This window comes from Zootoca vivipara, chromosome 1, assembly GCF_965207765.1.
Source record: "Zootoca vivipara chromosome 1, rZooViv2.hap1.1, whole genome shotgun sequence".
Lineage (NCBI taxonomy): Eukaryota > Metazoa > Chordata > Lepidosauria > Squamata > Lacertidae > Zootoca > Zootoca vivipara.
Window position 1 is genome coordinate 108,806,950 of NC_142582.1, and position 17,022 is coordinate 108,823,971.

Genomic DNA, 17,022 nt, shown 5'->3' on the forward strand with positions numbered 1-17,022 from the left:
AAAACAGACCAAGCCATAAAAATAAAATGAATGTTTCAGAACAGAACACCTTGTACTTTTAGATATTGGAATAGGCTTTCCTTTTGGTAATAGTCATACCTCGGTTTAAGTACGCCTCGGTTTGAGTACTTTCAGTTTAAGTACTCCGCGGACCCGTCTGGAACGGATTAATCCACTTTCCATTACTTTCAATGGGAAAGTTCGCTTCAGGTTAAGTACGCTTCTGGTTAAGTACAGACTTCCGGAACCAGTTGTGTACTTAAACCGAGGTCCCACTGTATGATACACTGCAGGTTTTACTCGTGTGTTAGATGACAAATGGACTTACCAGAATCATATGTGCTATCAAATTTCCTCCAAGGGCACCAAAAGTGTAAAAAACTAGTGCCTACAGAAAAAAAGCAGAGGCTGGTTAATTACACTATTTTTACTGGCATATTCATCAGGATAAAAATTGGGGAAACATCAGTAAAATTGCCATACCTTTGCTTGGCTGGAATTAACACCAAGGCCAGAGGCATAGAGAAATCCAAGGGCCTGAAATGGAAGAACACAGTTCACAAGTGGCAATTTCAGGACTGGTTTAACTACCATTACAACCTGCTTTACAAGGTTTCTGTGCTTATATATTTATTGTTAATACAAAGTATGCAGATAGCAGGATTATATCCATGCAATATACCTGACCTTTCAGGTGCAATGCAAGGGTTGCTTATCTGGCTTGAGTGAGTCACGAGGTTTTTTATTTCTTATTTAATCTTTAAGGTGTTGCAAGAAACTTACACAACTACTCTTTCGGAAATTATGGATTTTTGCAACAGTACGTAGCTTTGTAAGTAAAAGGATTTGAAATATTGTCCATATAACATGTTTATGTTAGTGTCAGCAAACTAGGCATTTCATAACAGTAACCAGGCAGAACATTTTCAGCACAGGGAAGGAACACCTGAATCTTAAATTTGAAAGCAACATAGTATGGTACACAGGCTAAAAGTTTATTATGGAGATTACTACCCTTAGAGTTGGTTTGTTTGTGAGCCAATCTAAAAATAGGCTTGCAGCGAGAAGAGGAGGAAAACCTAACAACAATGCAACCTTTATGTTCCTCGATGGGCTAACCCCGCTGCCCCACCAACCACAACAGAAAAGCTACACACGGGATTTTATTTTGGCTCCAACTCCATGAAGATTAGGTGGATACTAAAAGGTGTGCTAAGGGACCTAGGTGGCGCTGTGGGTTAAACCACAGAGTCTAGGGCTTGCTGATCAGAAGGTCAGCGGTTCGAATCCCTGCAACAGGGTGAGCTCCCGTTGCTCGGTCCCAGCTCCTGCCCACCTAGCAGTTTGAAAGCACATCAAAGTGCAAGTAGATAAATAGGTACCGCTCCGGCGGGAAGGTAAACAGCGTTTTCGTGCGCTGCTCTGGTTCACCAGAAGCAGCTTTGTCATGCTGGCCACATGACCTGGAAGCTGTCTGCGGACAAACGTCGGCTCCCTCGGCCTATAGAGCGAGATGAGCGCTGCAACCCCAGAGTCGGACACGACTGGACCTGATGGTCAGGGGCACCTTTACCTTTAAAAGGTGTGCTATGCTTGTTGAGAGATTAAAATGGAATGGAAAGTCAGGTTTTATTAATCTCAGTAATAAATATGCCGTTAAGGAAAAAGAATAATTTAGACAAGTAATTCTGCATCACTTGAACAACCTCATTTTTCCTTTCTGAAGAGGAAAAAAACCTAGCTAAAGTCCATGAAGATCTTTAGATATGGTATGAACATGATGCAGATGTAGTGCTTACTGAAACCACCTGTCCTGCTTGGCTGACCCTGAGAACTGCTGCCATACCTCTCAGAGCAACTGAGCACGATCTATGTGGATAGCTGATCATGTGCTTTGATATGAGCAAACTATTTTAGGTAACACCAGACGAGCAGGTGAACTTTACATCAGCCATAGGTGCCCTGGAGGTATATGAGGCCTTATAACACAGAAACAGTGACAGCAAAACCGGTTGATCATTCCTTTTGGCAGGTTGCATACAAGGAGGGCTGCCAACGAGAAGAGGAAATGCACACCCCTTAGAACAAACCACTCAACGCTAGTCATATACAATTTTACAAACGTTCATACACTGCTTAACAAAGAAGGACACTTTAAGGTATACATACTGTTTGCCCCTTAGGAGACCCTTCTTCAGTCAGTTTCTCAAAGAGTTCTTTAGCTGACCGAACGTTTTGCTTCAAGTAGTCCCCAAACAACATGGCATAAGACACTTTTTCCATTGCTTTCGTATGATTCATGTCAGCTGCTCTCATAAGATACTGATATGCTCTTAAAGAAAAAGAAGTAAGTAAGTAAGTAAGTAAGTAAGTAAGTATCATCTGCAAAGTGATGACACCCAACTCCAACTCCAAATCCACAGCCACCCAGCACCAGTTATTTCATGTTGATAGTAAACAGCATGGGGACAAGACAGAATTTTGCAGAATCCTGTAAGGGCACAAAGTTGAACAGGAACCATTTGCTATGCAAGATAGAGGTAGGCATAAAATGGTGCTCCTCTCCCAACACAGTAAGATACCCCTAGAGCAGAACTTTTCATGCTGGTGGCACACTTTTTGGATACGCATCATTTTGCAACACAGCAATTCAGTTTTATTGGAAAACTGGAGGTTAAACTAACCCCTTTCCAGCCCCGGGAGGAGTGTGGGGAGTGTCCACATGACACACCTACACAATGCAGCCAACACACTAATGTGTTGTGACACACAGTTTGGAATACCATAGTGGAAGGTACTGAGAGCTATGGAGAGGTTCAGCAGAACCAGCAGAGAAACACACCCTTTGTCCAGTTCATAGCACAGACCACCCACCATTGCAACAAAAGAAGTTTCAGTAACAAAACCAGGCCAAAACCTACAAAGGAAAGGATCCAAATAACCAGTATCATACAACAAATGTTCTTTGCTTCTTTCCTAGATAGCCAGAACCCAAGTAGTTTTGGGGTATGGAGGCAGTTCCTTCGTTCTAGCATGGAAGACCTACACATGGAAGCTCCCAGTTGAGACCGTAAACAACTATATCGAAGGCATGTCTGGTGAGAATGTGGAAAGAAGCCGTCTCAGCAGCTGTGCCCAGGTTATGGATCCTTCTTGGGGTTCTTTGCCACCTATCCAAGATCACAGTTACTCATATACTTGGATGAGACAAGTTAAACTTACTACAACAGTTCTTTAAAATTTCACATGCTCCCCATAAGTGCAACAGTTCTATGAAGTTGGATTTGAAACCACTGTATTCCTCTTTATGTACTACTTGCAACTGAAAACAAAATTTTAGCAGTATAAAATAAAGTTGGCCAGTCACATTTATAAATTTAAAAACTAGCCTAATTCTCTTTCTCTCTCACACACATGAAACTCACTCTTTCTTCTGGGCCTTTTTACTGCTTTCATTAAGGATTTTCATTCCAGTCTGGTAAACATCCTCTGCCTCTTGCATTTGTCTTCTCCTATTAGATTCTTCTTCAGCTTTTTTTTTTAAAGAAAAGTATAAAAAAGAATAATTAATACTTTAGCTCACACTGTTCTCAGGGCAGCTATCTGGGCAGTTACAGAACTCCACAACCTATATATTTCACACTGGGTTCCTGTGCTTTGTATTTCTGTCTTGCAGAAGCAAAAAGGGGAAAGACTCAGAAGGAAACAAAGTTAACCATGAACTGAAAATAGACGTAAGTATACCTAGCACAGAGTTTGGTGGTCATGTTAAAAAGAGTGACAAGCATCTTCTTGAACTCTGGAAAGAAAATCGTATCCTTCTCTTGAAAAAAAGAAATCACACTTACTTCTACTTTTTTCATTTAACTGTTATGTGAAGATATATTTACTGCTTCATGGTGACGAGAGCAACTTTTATTCTAACAGCAAGGTTAATTTACAGTTCCTTAACACCAAACTACATGCTGCTGTCAGTTCCAAGTTTTGTCCCCACAGCTTTTTCTTAAGTAAAAAGCACCCTTCTCCAACTACTTTCCCACCAGTGTGGGGAAAACAGTGGGAAAGCAGCTAGATCAAGGGAAATTTACAAAGCAAAAAAGGCAACAGTGACCTCATCTTGTTTGCAAGTACACTTGGGTACACTGGAGGTTCCCAAAATAATCTGGATAATCTCCTGTTAGAGCTATCTAAGCCACTGGCTACCACCAGACCTTGGAGGAGCCAAATCCACTTATTTTTTTTTGTCTGTCCCAAATAACTTCAGCAGATCCTATTGTTATAAGAACAGGCATTCAATTTCTGTCTCAGCACTATTCATTGACTTAATCTCATGCAGCTCAATAATAGAATCTCTTAGGATAGCTGCCATACTTACTTTCACAGAAGCCCCACTTTTGATCAGCCTTGTAGTCATAGGTTGTTGCACACCAGAGTCTACCGTCCTCCCTTCCATCTGCAGTACATTCCGAGTATTCCTTCTCCAGAAAAAGAAAGGGGAAGTAGCATGGCTCACCATCTGCAGTTCCTCCAATGGCTGTCAAAACTAAAAACGGCAACAGCAACAACAACCCAACATATCTTGCATTATTAACATATCTTGAAGGAAGGAGCTCAACTGCTGCTAAGAGTTTGTTTTTACCCAGCTTTTTAGTTAAAATACAAGATGTGGCATCTTTTGGTATTTTCCTTTCAAAATGTAGAAATTGTCTATAAGATTGCAACCTAAATCAAAGTACAGTGGTACCTCGGTTTAAGTACACAATTGGTTCCGGAAGTCTGTACTTAACCTGAAGGGAACTTTCCTATTGAAAGTAATGGAAAGTGGATTAATCCGTTCCAGACGGGTCTGCGGAGTACAGTGGTACCTCGACTTACGAAGGCAATCCATTCCACAGCGCTCTTCAAAGTCAAATCCTTCGGTTGTAGAAGCATCCATTTTGCACATGCGTGAAGTGCGATTTTGCACTTCTGCGCGTGCACAGAATGCATGCGCGGCAAAAAGACTTCCGGGTTTGCCGACTTCGTAAGTCGAGGCATTTGGATGTCGAGGTACCACTGTACTTAAACTGAAAGTACTCAAACCGAAGTGTACTTAAACCGAGGTATGGCTGTATCAATTTTCAGTATGGCAATCTTATCCCAACTTCCCTGGGAATAAGCCCCACTGAATTCAATAGGAGTATACATAGTTAGGATTAGTTAGAAGCTCTGGAAATTACAATAATCCAGGAAATCACACACGAGACTGGTAGTTCACTAATTAGTAATTATCGCCTGGCAGCAAAAGGACCACATGTGTGCAAAGTTGTTTACAACATGTCTCATTGCTGTTGCATAGCGATTCAGACACATTAGGCAGCTCTGAACACTCTCACATACAGTGTACATATTTCCTGTTATTAATTATCTAGCTGAAAAGCAATTTGACATTCAGAAGAATTCAATAACCAGGAGAAACAAAGCACTGTAAAGTGAAACTCTCACTGACACACCTATTATTTAAGGCTATGGCTTGATTAAGCTGATTGTAGAGGAAACCTCTCTCACATCTACTTGAATTCAACAGGTCTTTCTGTGCTAAATACATAGGGGAAGGCCTGCCAAACCTTTGGGGCCAGGGTGGTGGCAGAAATGGTTACCACATTTAAGGAGCAGAAGTGGAGGTAGGACCAGGAAAAGGTGCAGCCATGCCATCTGCTCATCAAACCGGAAAGTTACCACTGTGCTTGTTTAAAGAGAGAAGCTCCCTGCACCTCTCCTCTGAGATGGGGGCTGTCCAATCCTAGCATCCAATGAAATCTGGGCATTTGGAACCTCTACTTGTGCAACTTTCTCTTCTCCTCCCACCCTATAGTATGCCCCCAAACTACTGCTCCAGAGGACTGGGGGACCCTCTGGAGCAGATGGGGGGTAGCGGGGAAGGGAGAATGTCCTGTTGCATCTGCTGGTGTGACAATGGATATTGTCAAAGTTTCTTAACAGAAGGAGAAACAGCTTTGGATTTGTGCAGCTTTAGGTTTCTGTGAGTCGTTTTCAGATGTAATGCTAGTATGAAAGTTACGTAAAGTCAGTGATTATAGCTGACGTGGCATTAGGAGAGAAGTGAAAATCAGGCTACACGTCCTGTGTTTATCATGCATGAAGCACATGTATTCTCAAGAGTGTTATAATTAGATATCTAAAAAGGTTTCATTACACTTTAGTGACTACTGCTTTGCTTGCACTTAAAAGTTTCAAAGGAACATGCAGTTTCAACCTCTGGGAGATTTCCAGGTTCAATACGCTTTATTAACATTCTTTGCACTGAGTAGCTGACAGTAATGGACAAAAACTGTCAGCCACTTGCCAGTTAAAGTACAATGGTGACTCATGTGTATACTAGTACTATTACTATTACTAGTACCACCACCACCAGGGAGTGGGTCACGCTGTGGTCTAAACCACTGAACCTCTTGGGCTTGCTGTTCGGAAGGTCGGTGGTTCGAATCCGCGCGATGGGGTTGCTCTGTCCCAGCTTCTGCCAACCTAGCAGTTCAAAAGCACACCAGTGCAAAGTGCAAGTAGATAAATCGGTACCACTATGGCAGGAAGGTAAACACCGTTTCTGTGCACTCTGGCACTCGTCACGGTGTTCCATTGCGCCAGAAGCGGTTCAGTCATGCTGGCCACATGACCCAGAAAGCTGTCTGTGGATGCCGGTTCCCTCAGCCTGAAGCGAGATGAGCACCACACCCCAGTCACCTTTGACTGGACTTAACCATACAGGGGTCCTTTACCTTTTTTACTACTATTACTGCTACTTATTATCAACAACAACAACATATATGAATCAATTTACAGACACTGTAGAGCAGGGGTCAGCAAACTTTTTCAGCAGGGGGCTGGTCCACTGTCCCTCAGACCTTGTGGGGGGGGCAGACTATATTTTGAAAATAACCCAGAGATGCTTTTTAAATAAAAGGACACATTCTACCAGACAGGCCCCACAAATAACCCAGAGATGCATTCTACTCATGTAAAATCATGCTGATTCCTGGACCGTCTGCGGATTTAGAAGGCGATTGGGCCACATCCGGCCCCCGGGCCTTAGTTTGGAAACCCCAGCTATAGGCTGTGTTTCGTTTTGAAATGTGTTAACTATGATAAAACAGCAATGTTGACTGTTCTTTGGAAATAAACAGATTTTTGCATATCTTTAAACTTAAACCTCTCCAATGCCCTTCTAGATCAATGTTCTAGAGGTGGGAAATCTCTGAGTTTTATACACATTCGCTTGCCTTGTACTCAGTTCCATGTTTAAGACCATAACAGTGCAATCTTATATCTTCAGCTGGCTTTATTCTCATATAAAGAGATTGCAACCAAAGAGGCTCTGCAGACTCACAAGCCACTTGCCACAAGCCTTCCCCTTATTAAAGCTAGAACTGGTGCAAAGCAGCCCTAGGATTGAGCTATGAAAAGCAGACTTATTCCTTAAGTAGGCTCAATCAACATTTTGTACAAAGTTAACAAGTCTTACTTTTCCTCACCATGAACTAACAAGCTGAAAAACAGCCTTCCATTCCTACCCCTAAAGTTCAAATCATCATATATGCCAACTGGTCTTTAAACATTTGAATATTCTCTTTTTGCCAGTTTTGTTTAGATCAAATTCCCATGGGAGGCTGTGGACTCTCCTTCCTTGGAGTTTGTTAAGGAGGGAGAGTTGTTGAGCTTTTTATGCCCAGACACTGCTGCTGACTGCAGCATTCTGGATAGGTCTGGGAAATTCTGGACATATGGCAACCCTGGATCTTTAGTTGAGATTCGTGCACAGAGGGATGGACTTGATTACCCATCCAAGCCTATGATTCTAAACCAACCGATTCTGTAGCCCTGTAGTGAATGCAAGGAATGAAAGGGGGTTGACTACACAGCTAAACAAAGCAGTACGACTTTAAACCTGTATCAAAAGGGAATATTAGCAATTATGATGCCACAGTTCCATTCCCTTACTTATTCTAGCTTTATGTTCTATAATGAATAGAAACAAACTTCGAAGAGAAGAATGGGATCTTCTACCACTGAAACCGATGCAACCCAATGAATAGTACTTGTCACTATTAATGGACTGAACAAACTACATCAAGCCAGTGAAAAGCTGAGACCACAAGTCACTATTTCCTACTGTTCTTGAGGAGATTTACCAGTTTAATCTTAATTTTCTTTAATTCAACTTGTGAAAAGTTATAAAACTTCAATTACACAGCTCAGGCAAAAGAGTATTCTTGCAGGGAAACACAAGCCCAAAACTTATTTTTTTTATTTAGTCATTAATTCACTTTATATCTTGCGCAGGGCAACCCCAAAAAACTTACAACCAACCAAGGTTACCTGCTTTTTGTGTTTCTACCTCTTCCAAATCCTTATTTAATAGGGATGACAGTTCTAGAGGATTTAGTTCCTCCAAAGTTCTTTCCTTTTCCTCCTCTTGGCTTCTGAAACTCTCTCCATCTTCAATGTGAGACTCGGGTTCATCAGAGTCAATGAAGATCTGACCTGCTACCACATGGGTTCCAGTTGAATGGTCTTTCACCTGTTCCTCAGAAGGCAAGGTTGTCTAGGGAATGAGCAGCAGGGAGAATTAAGTTGATAAAAGCTTCTGATCACCTCTCATATGCAGAAGATTTTTGATAAATGCAAACAAAGCTGGGGGTTTTCATATTTAGCTATACAATAAATGCATGCGAAGAGTCAAAGGATTTGGGCATCTTCTTCTTTTCAATATGTGCCCTGTTCACTCACTCAGACTTACTTTCAGAATCTAGTGTATTGATTTAAAATGTAAACCTGTTCTCTACTCACAGCAGCTCATCTATTTCCTACTACACTATCCTACCCCAGCCCCAAATTTTCTTTGGGTGAGATCAGATTATGACCATTTTCTTTTGCAAAAGGACTTTGGTTTCTCCTCTCCACCCTCAAACCACTGCACATCCTCCTCCCCAGATCTGCTCTGGAGGGTATCCCAACCTGCTAGAGCAGGGACATCTGGAGGGTTTTGGAAGACAGAATGAAGAAGACTCTTTGCACTACTGGATGTCTATTTATGCAATGCTGGATCGTGCCCACCATTTAAAAAAAAATCCAAGTTGAAATTACTGTTTCTGCTCCATGTCAAGGAGTAATTATAATTATAGTCTAAGGTACTTGTGTGTATGTGTGTGTATGTATGTATGTATGTATGTATGTATGTATGTATGTATATTTATTGCTCCTTTTACATTCCACATAAGAATTGTCACCAGACAGGTTAAGTACATGCTCTTAAGAGCTTGTTGGTAAGTGGAAAATTCATACTGGTTTTCAACAGCAAGAATCACACACGGAGATTCTGTGCTCACCTTTGATTCAAAGGGCTCCTCTTGAGTTCCTTCTTCATCTGCAAAATTAAATAGTACTTTAAGAGAAGTTAGATGGAACGAAGGCAACTAAATTTGATTGAACAGAACAGGAATCCCCTGGAAAGTATCAGCCACATAAAGCCTCTGTTTAAATTTGTAACTTTTTACAATATCAAAAACAAAATATCTGAACAAATCATGCTCTCATCAAAAGCGTGGCAGAACACTTATTCTCCCATCCCAAATGTCACTCCACAGCTTAAGTTGCAATGTATAAAATATATTCTAGAAATAATACACTGTATTAGAGACAAGCTCTTAATTTTATAGCTCTACTGATCATAGAAGTGGTGGCGCTGAGGGTTAAACCACAGAGCCTAGGGCTTGCTGATCAAAAGGTCGGCGGTTCGAATCCCCACGACAGGGTAAGCTCCCGTTGCTCAGTCCCAGCTCCTGTCAACCCAGCAGTTTGAAAGCTCATCAAAGTGCAAGTAGATAAATACGGTAGTTAGCGCTACAGCGGGAAGGTAAACGGCGTTTCCGTGTGCTGCTCTGGTTCGCCAGAAGCGGCTTTGTCATGCTGGCCACATGACCTGGAAGCTGTACGCCAACTCCCTTGGCCAATAAAGCGAGATGAACACCGCAACCCCAGAGTCGGTCACGCCTGGACCTAATGGTCAGGGGTGCCTTTACCTTTAATCATAGAACAGCCAAAAAATAGCATTTCATATAAGAGCTCACAAAAAGGACACTGATAACATAAGATGAGCTTTCTGAATCAGGCTGGTAGCCCATCTAGTCTAGCATCCTGTTCTTACAGTGAACAACCAAATGCTCTGTGCTGTGTAAAGAAATACTTTTTTTTTTATCTTACGTCATCTGTTCTCATAAAGCTTGCAGGTTAGCAGTGAGGACTTGGTCTTACTAATAAAAGTTAAATCTGCTGCTTTACTTAATGCCAAGCCAGTCATTTTGAGTCTTCATGGAAGAGATGTAGAAACAGCTCGGGGTGGGGGTGATCATACCACATTATTAGAAGTCACCTAGTAGCAGAAACTGCAAATCCTAAGCAGATACTATTTCATCAAAAAATTTAATGAGTAGTTCTGCTTGCACTGGAAAAAACCCTGCTTGAGAACTGCAATGACGATACAAGGTCTATTTTTCTTTGAAAATTCATTTGCTTTACAACTATAAAACTCAAATGATTATGTGTTAAAATTCCACATATAAGCAGACTAATATTAAGAAGACATATAAAGAGCAAAAATATCAGGTTACAAATAATTTTAAATGGAACCCACTGAACCACCAGAACTGGTAAGTGTATTTTCATGTGTATCTTTTAAGAGTGAAGCAAGCAGTGTTTCATTCTCATTGCATCATGTTAACATCTCTCTGAAGGAACAAGCTCTATATTAAGTTGTAGACAAACAACTTATTTGCTGATTGTTAGCAAATAGATGCTCTTTCCAAAGCAAGTAGAAAAACAGGTCAAGTTTGTTTAGATTTTTTTTTTAGTATTTACCATATTTTTCCATGTATAAAACACCGCCTACTTTCAGGGACCCCAAATTTAGAAAATGGGCATATGTACTATCCATGTATAAGATGCCCCCAGATTTTTAACCTTATTTTAAAGTAAAAAAACCCCCTAGTCTTATACATGGAAAAGTACGGTATTACATTTCCCCCTTTAAGTTCAACAGTTGATTGATATGTGAAACAAAAATTGGCGGAGAAGGGCTCATTGACTCTGTTACTGTTCCCAGCATTAAACTCCTAGAAAACAGATTGACGTTTTATCTGCCCAACAAAAAAAAGTAAATTTCTTTTAAAATAATGTGAGGGAGCCTATAATTATGAATACTGATATACGGCTATTTGGAAGTTTACTCTGCTCATATTTATTTTGACTTTTCATTATATGTTTTGGAAAGTGGTTTGTCCATCTATGGGTTCAGGTGCTTCTTGAGCCTCTGAAGGTACCAATGCCCAATTTGGTGTGACTGCGCAATCTGGTGTGATGAGTCCAAACTGGCATTTGAGACGACTCTGAAGAGACTGTCACCCAATTTGGCACAATAGTTCCTGAAATGTAGAAGTGATCTATATTTGGTTACCATCATATGACATTTTGAATCCAGATGGTGGGCCAAAACTTTCAAAGCGGAGAAGTGTCTGTTCTGCATTCTGGATAGCAGTATGATGTAACGTGCTCATTCCCATCAGTGTTCTTACACTTGCAATTACCTGTAATGTCTTCCTAGTTTTTGTTTGAAAATAATATTAAAAACACCACCACCTGCAAATGCTATAATCATATTTGGCACGAAAGTAACAGGAGGACTGTGCACTGGATTCGGCCAAAGCCCACACTGAATCAGGCTGATCTGGGCTTTGACCAAATTGAGTCAAGATAACCCCAGGTCAAGTTACCTCAAGCAATCTGGGACTGGGAGGGAAGGAGAGTCAGCCAGCATCTGCAAAGGGCAGCCCAGGGCAAGAGGACTTTCAAGGAGCTCTGACTGAATGTGCCTGTTCCCAGCAGGGGAAACACACACACAGGGTCAAATCGAACTGAATTGAACCCTTCACTCAATAGCTGCTGAGATTTGCAGGAAGAGAAAACCTAACCCCAGAATCAGGAGAGGAGAAGAGCTGGCTCCTGTCCCTGTGCTGTGCCAGTGCCAAAGGACAGTCACCACTCTGGCCTCCAGGGTGATGGTGACATCTGATGTTAGTGTCAACTGAGGGGTGAGTGAGTTGGTCCAGCTTCAGTGGTTGCTTCCCATAATGCAGCAGCAACAACTGTTGGGCAAGTGGCAGTCATAGAGTGGGAGAAGGTGGCACTTGTGGCTGTGGAAACAGCTGGGGCCTGAACCACACTGAGCAGGACATGTTGGGGGCAACAATGTGGGAGTGGGAAATCCCAGAATGGGTATGCCAAGCAGGCCTCGTGTAGAAGCCGATCATGGGCAGCAGCACTGCAGGAATTGCACACCAAGGGTGCAGTCCTGGTAGCTGTAGGGGTCTGCTTTGCTGGGATCCTTTTTGCATGGAATGTGTTTATGTAGCATTCAGAAGCCCTGAATCAATCTGCTCTCTGTAGTGTGGTCAGGAGTAGGGTGAAAAGAGATGTTCCCCAGGCTAGGATGGGAGCCTGGGTTTGGGGTGTGTGTGTTTGTCTCTGTTGGAGAGTTCTTTAGGGTGTGGGGAAGAGGTGGAGACATCTTGAAATGTATGTTGCTGTAAAAAAAACAAAAACAAAAACAAATAAAAAAACCTGGAACAAAGTCAAAATAGCTAAGGTCTCTGATTCCTTATTTCCAGGAAGTGCCATAAACTTTTTCAAGGTTGAAGAGAAAGAAACTAGATGTTCTTGTCTCTGAAAGGCTTTATGAGCAGACTTCCTGCTGGATCAAATACCATCCTGGATACAGTGGGACCTCGACTTACGAACAACTCAACAACCAAATTTTCCGACTTACGAATGGGGCAAATGGCCGCGTGCTTACGATTTTTTCGACATCCGAACTGAAACCGCGGCGGTATTAGATAGGGTTTTTTCGACTTATGAATTTTTCCGTTTCCAATGCATTCCTATGGGAAACTGCGTTTCCAGTGGTGCTTTTCGACTTACGATTTTTTTGACCAATGAAGGTGCCTTCGGAACGGATTAAATTCGTAAGTCGAGGCACCATTGTATGTGTCAGCATGTTATTATGGTATTCAAGGAAGCCTATGAAAAATTGACCATACACACACTCTGGAAAATCTAGAGCCAATTCCAGATTTCAGTCTTGTCTTTAGAATTTTGCCAAATGGTCTTTTTAAATATAGTACTTTGAGTGAAACCCAATTAAGTCAAGTAGACTGACTGAAATAAATGAACTTGAACTTAAGTCCATAGATTTCAAATGGATGACTCTGAATACAATTTAGTAGGCTATCACACTGTGTGTTTAACTTAAAGGTAAAGGGTAAAGGGACCCCTGACCATTAGGTCCAGTCGTGACCAACTCTGGGGTTGCGGTGCTTATCTCACATTATTGGCCGAGGGAGCTAGCATACAGCTTTCAGGTCATGTGGCCAGCATGACAAAGCCGCTTCTGGCGAACCAGAGTAGCACACAGAAATGCCGTTTACCTTCCCGCTGTAGCGGTACCTATTTATCTACTTGCACTTTGACGTGCTTTTGAACTGCTAGGTTGGCAGGAGCTGGGACCGAGCAACGGGAGCTCACCCTGTCGCGGGGATTCGAACCACTGACCTTCTGATTGGCAAACCCTAGGCTCTGTGGTTTAACCCACAGTGCCACCCGTTTAATGGGTGCAAGGACTGTAACGTAAATCTACATTCATTCATAAAAATGTGGTATTTTGTGGGAAAAGGTTTGCATAAAAAACCTTATTCCAAAGTTAATTACTGTATGCCAACCAAAACTTCACAAGTATTAAAATGCTTGTGCCAGAAGACAGGAGGATGACACATTACATGTTAATGGGATTATCCAATGACGTCATTGCGTCTGCAGAACCACTTCCATTCATGTCATGGGACTTCTCCACCCACCATACACCAACTGTGGCCATCTTCACTCTCACAAATCTGTTCTGGAGATTCCCTCAACCCTTCAGAGTAGATTGGGGAATGGAGGGGGGAAGAGGGAAGGGAAGTTCCATTGCATGAGCAGACGTTATTGCTGGATAACTGTCCTTTTTAGTGTCTTGGTCATAGTAAAGGATAAAAAGAGAACCCTGAAACACACTTCCTGCATAAAACAACTAGCCACATTGATTGATTCCTTTCTTTTGCTTCACAGAACTGATTATTCTAAAAAAATACTTATGGGAAAAGTCCAGATGGCTAGTTAAAACAGCTAATCATATCTTTGATTGAGATAAGTTGCCAAGTGGCACAGAAAGTTGCTCACAGTACTAGTAATTTGAACTTCCACATCAAGTTGTTTAACAGGATGGGAAAAGAAAACGACCAATGAATCTTTAGGGTGAGATAAAACTATAAAATTGAGCTAACGTGCATATGAAAGAGGGATTAGTAAGTGTTCTGGTTTTAGCTACATACATGCAGTGGGGGTGTTGTTTTGCTTTAAAATGTAAAATACATTCAAAGGTACACTATGCATTCAAAATAACCAGTTACTTGCAACTACTGCCCATGGGTTAGTTATTCAATATGCAGACACTCTCCAACCCCTTTATCTTTCCTCACCTACATGCCCATCCAGACATTATCTCTGTACAAAGATCTGCATTAACTGCCAATCTGAAATTCAAAGGGTTACTTTTCATATATAAAATTCATAATAGCATGGGACCATCTACTTTAGGATTGCCTTACCCCATAAATGCTCACTTAGATCTGACACAAAGTGTTATTCTGTACTTGTAAGGAATCACTTTCATTGTGCAACACTTATACTCTGGAACTCACTGTACACTGACATTAGGCAGATGCATGCATCTGCTGTGCCTACTAAAACTTTTTTGTTTTGGCGAGACTATTCAGATATGTAACACTAACGTGTATTTTAATACATCATTTAATACATTTTAACTACTGATTTTATTTATAGTTTGATTTTTGTTGGATTGTTTTAAACTTTTTTTATTAGTAACTTTAATACATATTTTATTTTAGGTAAACCATCGAGAGGTTTTTACAATTATGTGATATACAAATTCCATTAAATAAATGAATAAAGCTGTGCCCCACTGACCAGTGTTATGAATCTCTGAGTGGCACCTGTTATGAGTATCCAATTCATTCGGGCTCTTTGCTACACCACCAGAAAGCAAATTCACTGCCTCATGGAAGCTCAACCAAAGGAACAATTGAACCAGAGATGCATGCGAAGTAATCAACGGGAAGCCAAAATTCACCTACATAAGTATGCGGGAGTAAAATCCGATGTCTTTTCTCACGGTCCAAGTAAGGCAGCTTAGTGGCTTACCTGCATTGCTGCCAAGTTACCCCTTTTTTTCAGGGAAATTCCCTTATGCTGAATAGGCTTCCTCGTGAGAAAAGGAAAAACTTGGCAGCTATGCTTACCTGCTACGTGAAATCCCCTACATTCCAATAGAGTTTCTAGGGTCTTCTCTCTTTTCTGCCCAAGCCATAGACACAAACCTTATTTAAACAGAATATGGGCTACAAGGAAATCCTTGCCCATATACACAGTCCATGTGTGCACTTTGTCAAGTTTAAATGCACTTGTCTCCCTGCCACTCACCACCAATCTATTAGCATAGAACGTTAACATCTGTTAGGGAGTGGGCAACGGCAGGAGGGCTCTGTTACTTCGGGTAAGTGGCAATAGTACATAAGTGGCAGGTGTTATGCATGGGAATTAGAAGAAAACACCTTCAGTCAACTCATGAAATGTCAAATGTGCTACTATGCTGCACAACATAAACCCACCTCAGTCAGCATGAGTGTGTGTATATGGGTGCGGGGAAGAGAAGAAAGGCAGCAATACTTCAATTTAAAAGTACCGGTAATTTAGCCTTGCCAAGGAGACAGAAGAAAAGCATCACTGGGCTAGCCATGGCCTCAAAGGTTGCATCTCTTGGTGCAACCAAATTACAACAGTCCCATTTTATTTACACATCTAAAGTATCTTTGCCCCACTCGCTAGCCCGAATCAGCTCACAGAGCTCAATTAACAAGACCGCCCCTTCCCTAGGGCTTACAATCTAACGCAAAACAAAAAAGGGGATGGGAGGGAGGCGGCGGCGGCAGCAGCAGCAGCGCACTAGTTTTTAGTTCCATGGCTACCTATGGCAGGGGAGGTGCAAGCAAGCCAGAAGCTGCACGCGGCAGCAGCAGCTGCTCCTTCTCTGGGCAATGGATGAGAAGCCCCGGGTGGTCTCCCCAAACTATTGCTCTCCAAATTCATCGGGAAGCACAATGCCATGTGCCCTACGGAGCATGACATATGGCGAAGGTGACATGCACGTGAAGCCTAATTTGACAAGCCACCGGAAAGGCACCGCACAAGCAATTTCAATGAGGGTGATGCTAACCCTGCAAGACAGGTGTGTGTGTGTGTGAGAGAGACGCGGGGGGGTTCCCCTCCTAAAGCCCCCCTCCCTTGGCCTCCCTCTCAGCCCCTCTGTGGTGAAGGCCGCCCTCCCGCCCTCTCCCAACCGCCTGTCACCCCCTTCCCCTCCCAAAACTCGGCCCCAGGAAGGCGAGGCCCCGCCAGTAGCGCCATTACTGACCAGCAGCGGCAAGGCCTGGAGCTGATAACAACAACAACGCTAACGCCGCCGTGGCCCACAGAAGCAGCGGCAGCAGCGCCGTGACCCGCCTGGCCGGCTCCATCCCTGTCTCCGAGGGTACCTTCCCCCGCCGCGAGAAGAGACACCAACGCCGCTGCGCCGTGAGGGGAGCCCCGGCTCCCGCCCCGCCCCGCCCACTCGAGCAACCACGCGGCCAGCCAATCGCGCGCCACCGCCTCAGCAAGCCGCCCGCGCCAGCCCGGCGCCTAGTGGCCAGCCGCCGGCGTCGAAGAGCGCTGCGTTCCCATTGGCCGAGCCGTTCCTCGACATGGCCTGTCGGAATTGGACGAAAAGCCGCCGATGCCGACGCTCACGTCACTGCCTGCCCGCCC

At 42.8% G+C, this 17,022-nt stretch overlaps 1 protein-coding gene across 2 annotated transcripts in view; it reads right to left on the bottom strand.

Moving 5' to 3' along the window:
* The window catches only part of SEL1L (SEL1L adaptor subunit of SYVN1 ubiquitin ligase), a 36,722-nt gene extending 19,954 nt beyond the window's left edge, over positions 1-16,768 (bottom strand). Inside the window, exons 1-9 of one of the 2 annotated variants that reach the window (XM_088672611.1) lie at positions 16,631-16,768; positions 9,384-9,421; positions 8,535-8,599; positions 8,374-8,501; positions 4,376-4,543; positions 3,426-3,531; positions 2,170-2,332; positions 484-537; positions 329-388 (exon numbers count right to left, since the gene is read on the bottom strand). In XM_088672611.1, coding sequence (XP_088528737.1) covers positions 329-388; positions 484-537; positions 2,170-2,332; positions 3,426-3,531; positions 4,376-4,543; positions 8,374-8,501; positions 8,535-8,599; positions 9,384-9,421; positions 16,631-16,733 — 885 coding nt within the window. In that variant the 5' untranslated portion in view covers positions 16,734-16,768. Of the gene's footprint in view, positions 1-328; positions 389-483; positions 538-2,169; positions 2,333-3,425; positions 3,532-4,375; positions 4,544-8,373; positions 8,600-9,383; positions 9,422-16,630 lie in introns of both variants that reach the window. The other variant, XM_035107784.3, reaches the window with a different exon arrangement.
* Between the last annotated feature and the right edge of the window lie 254 nt (positions 16,769-17,022).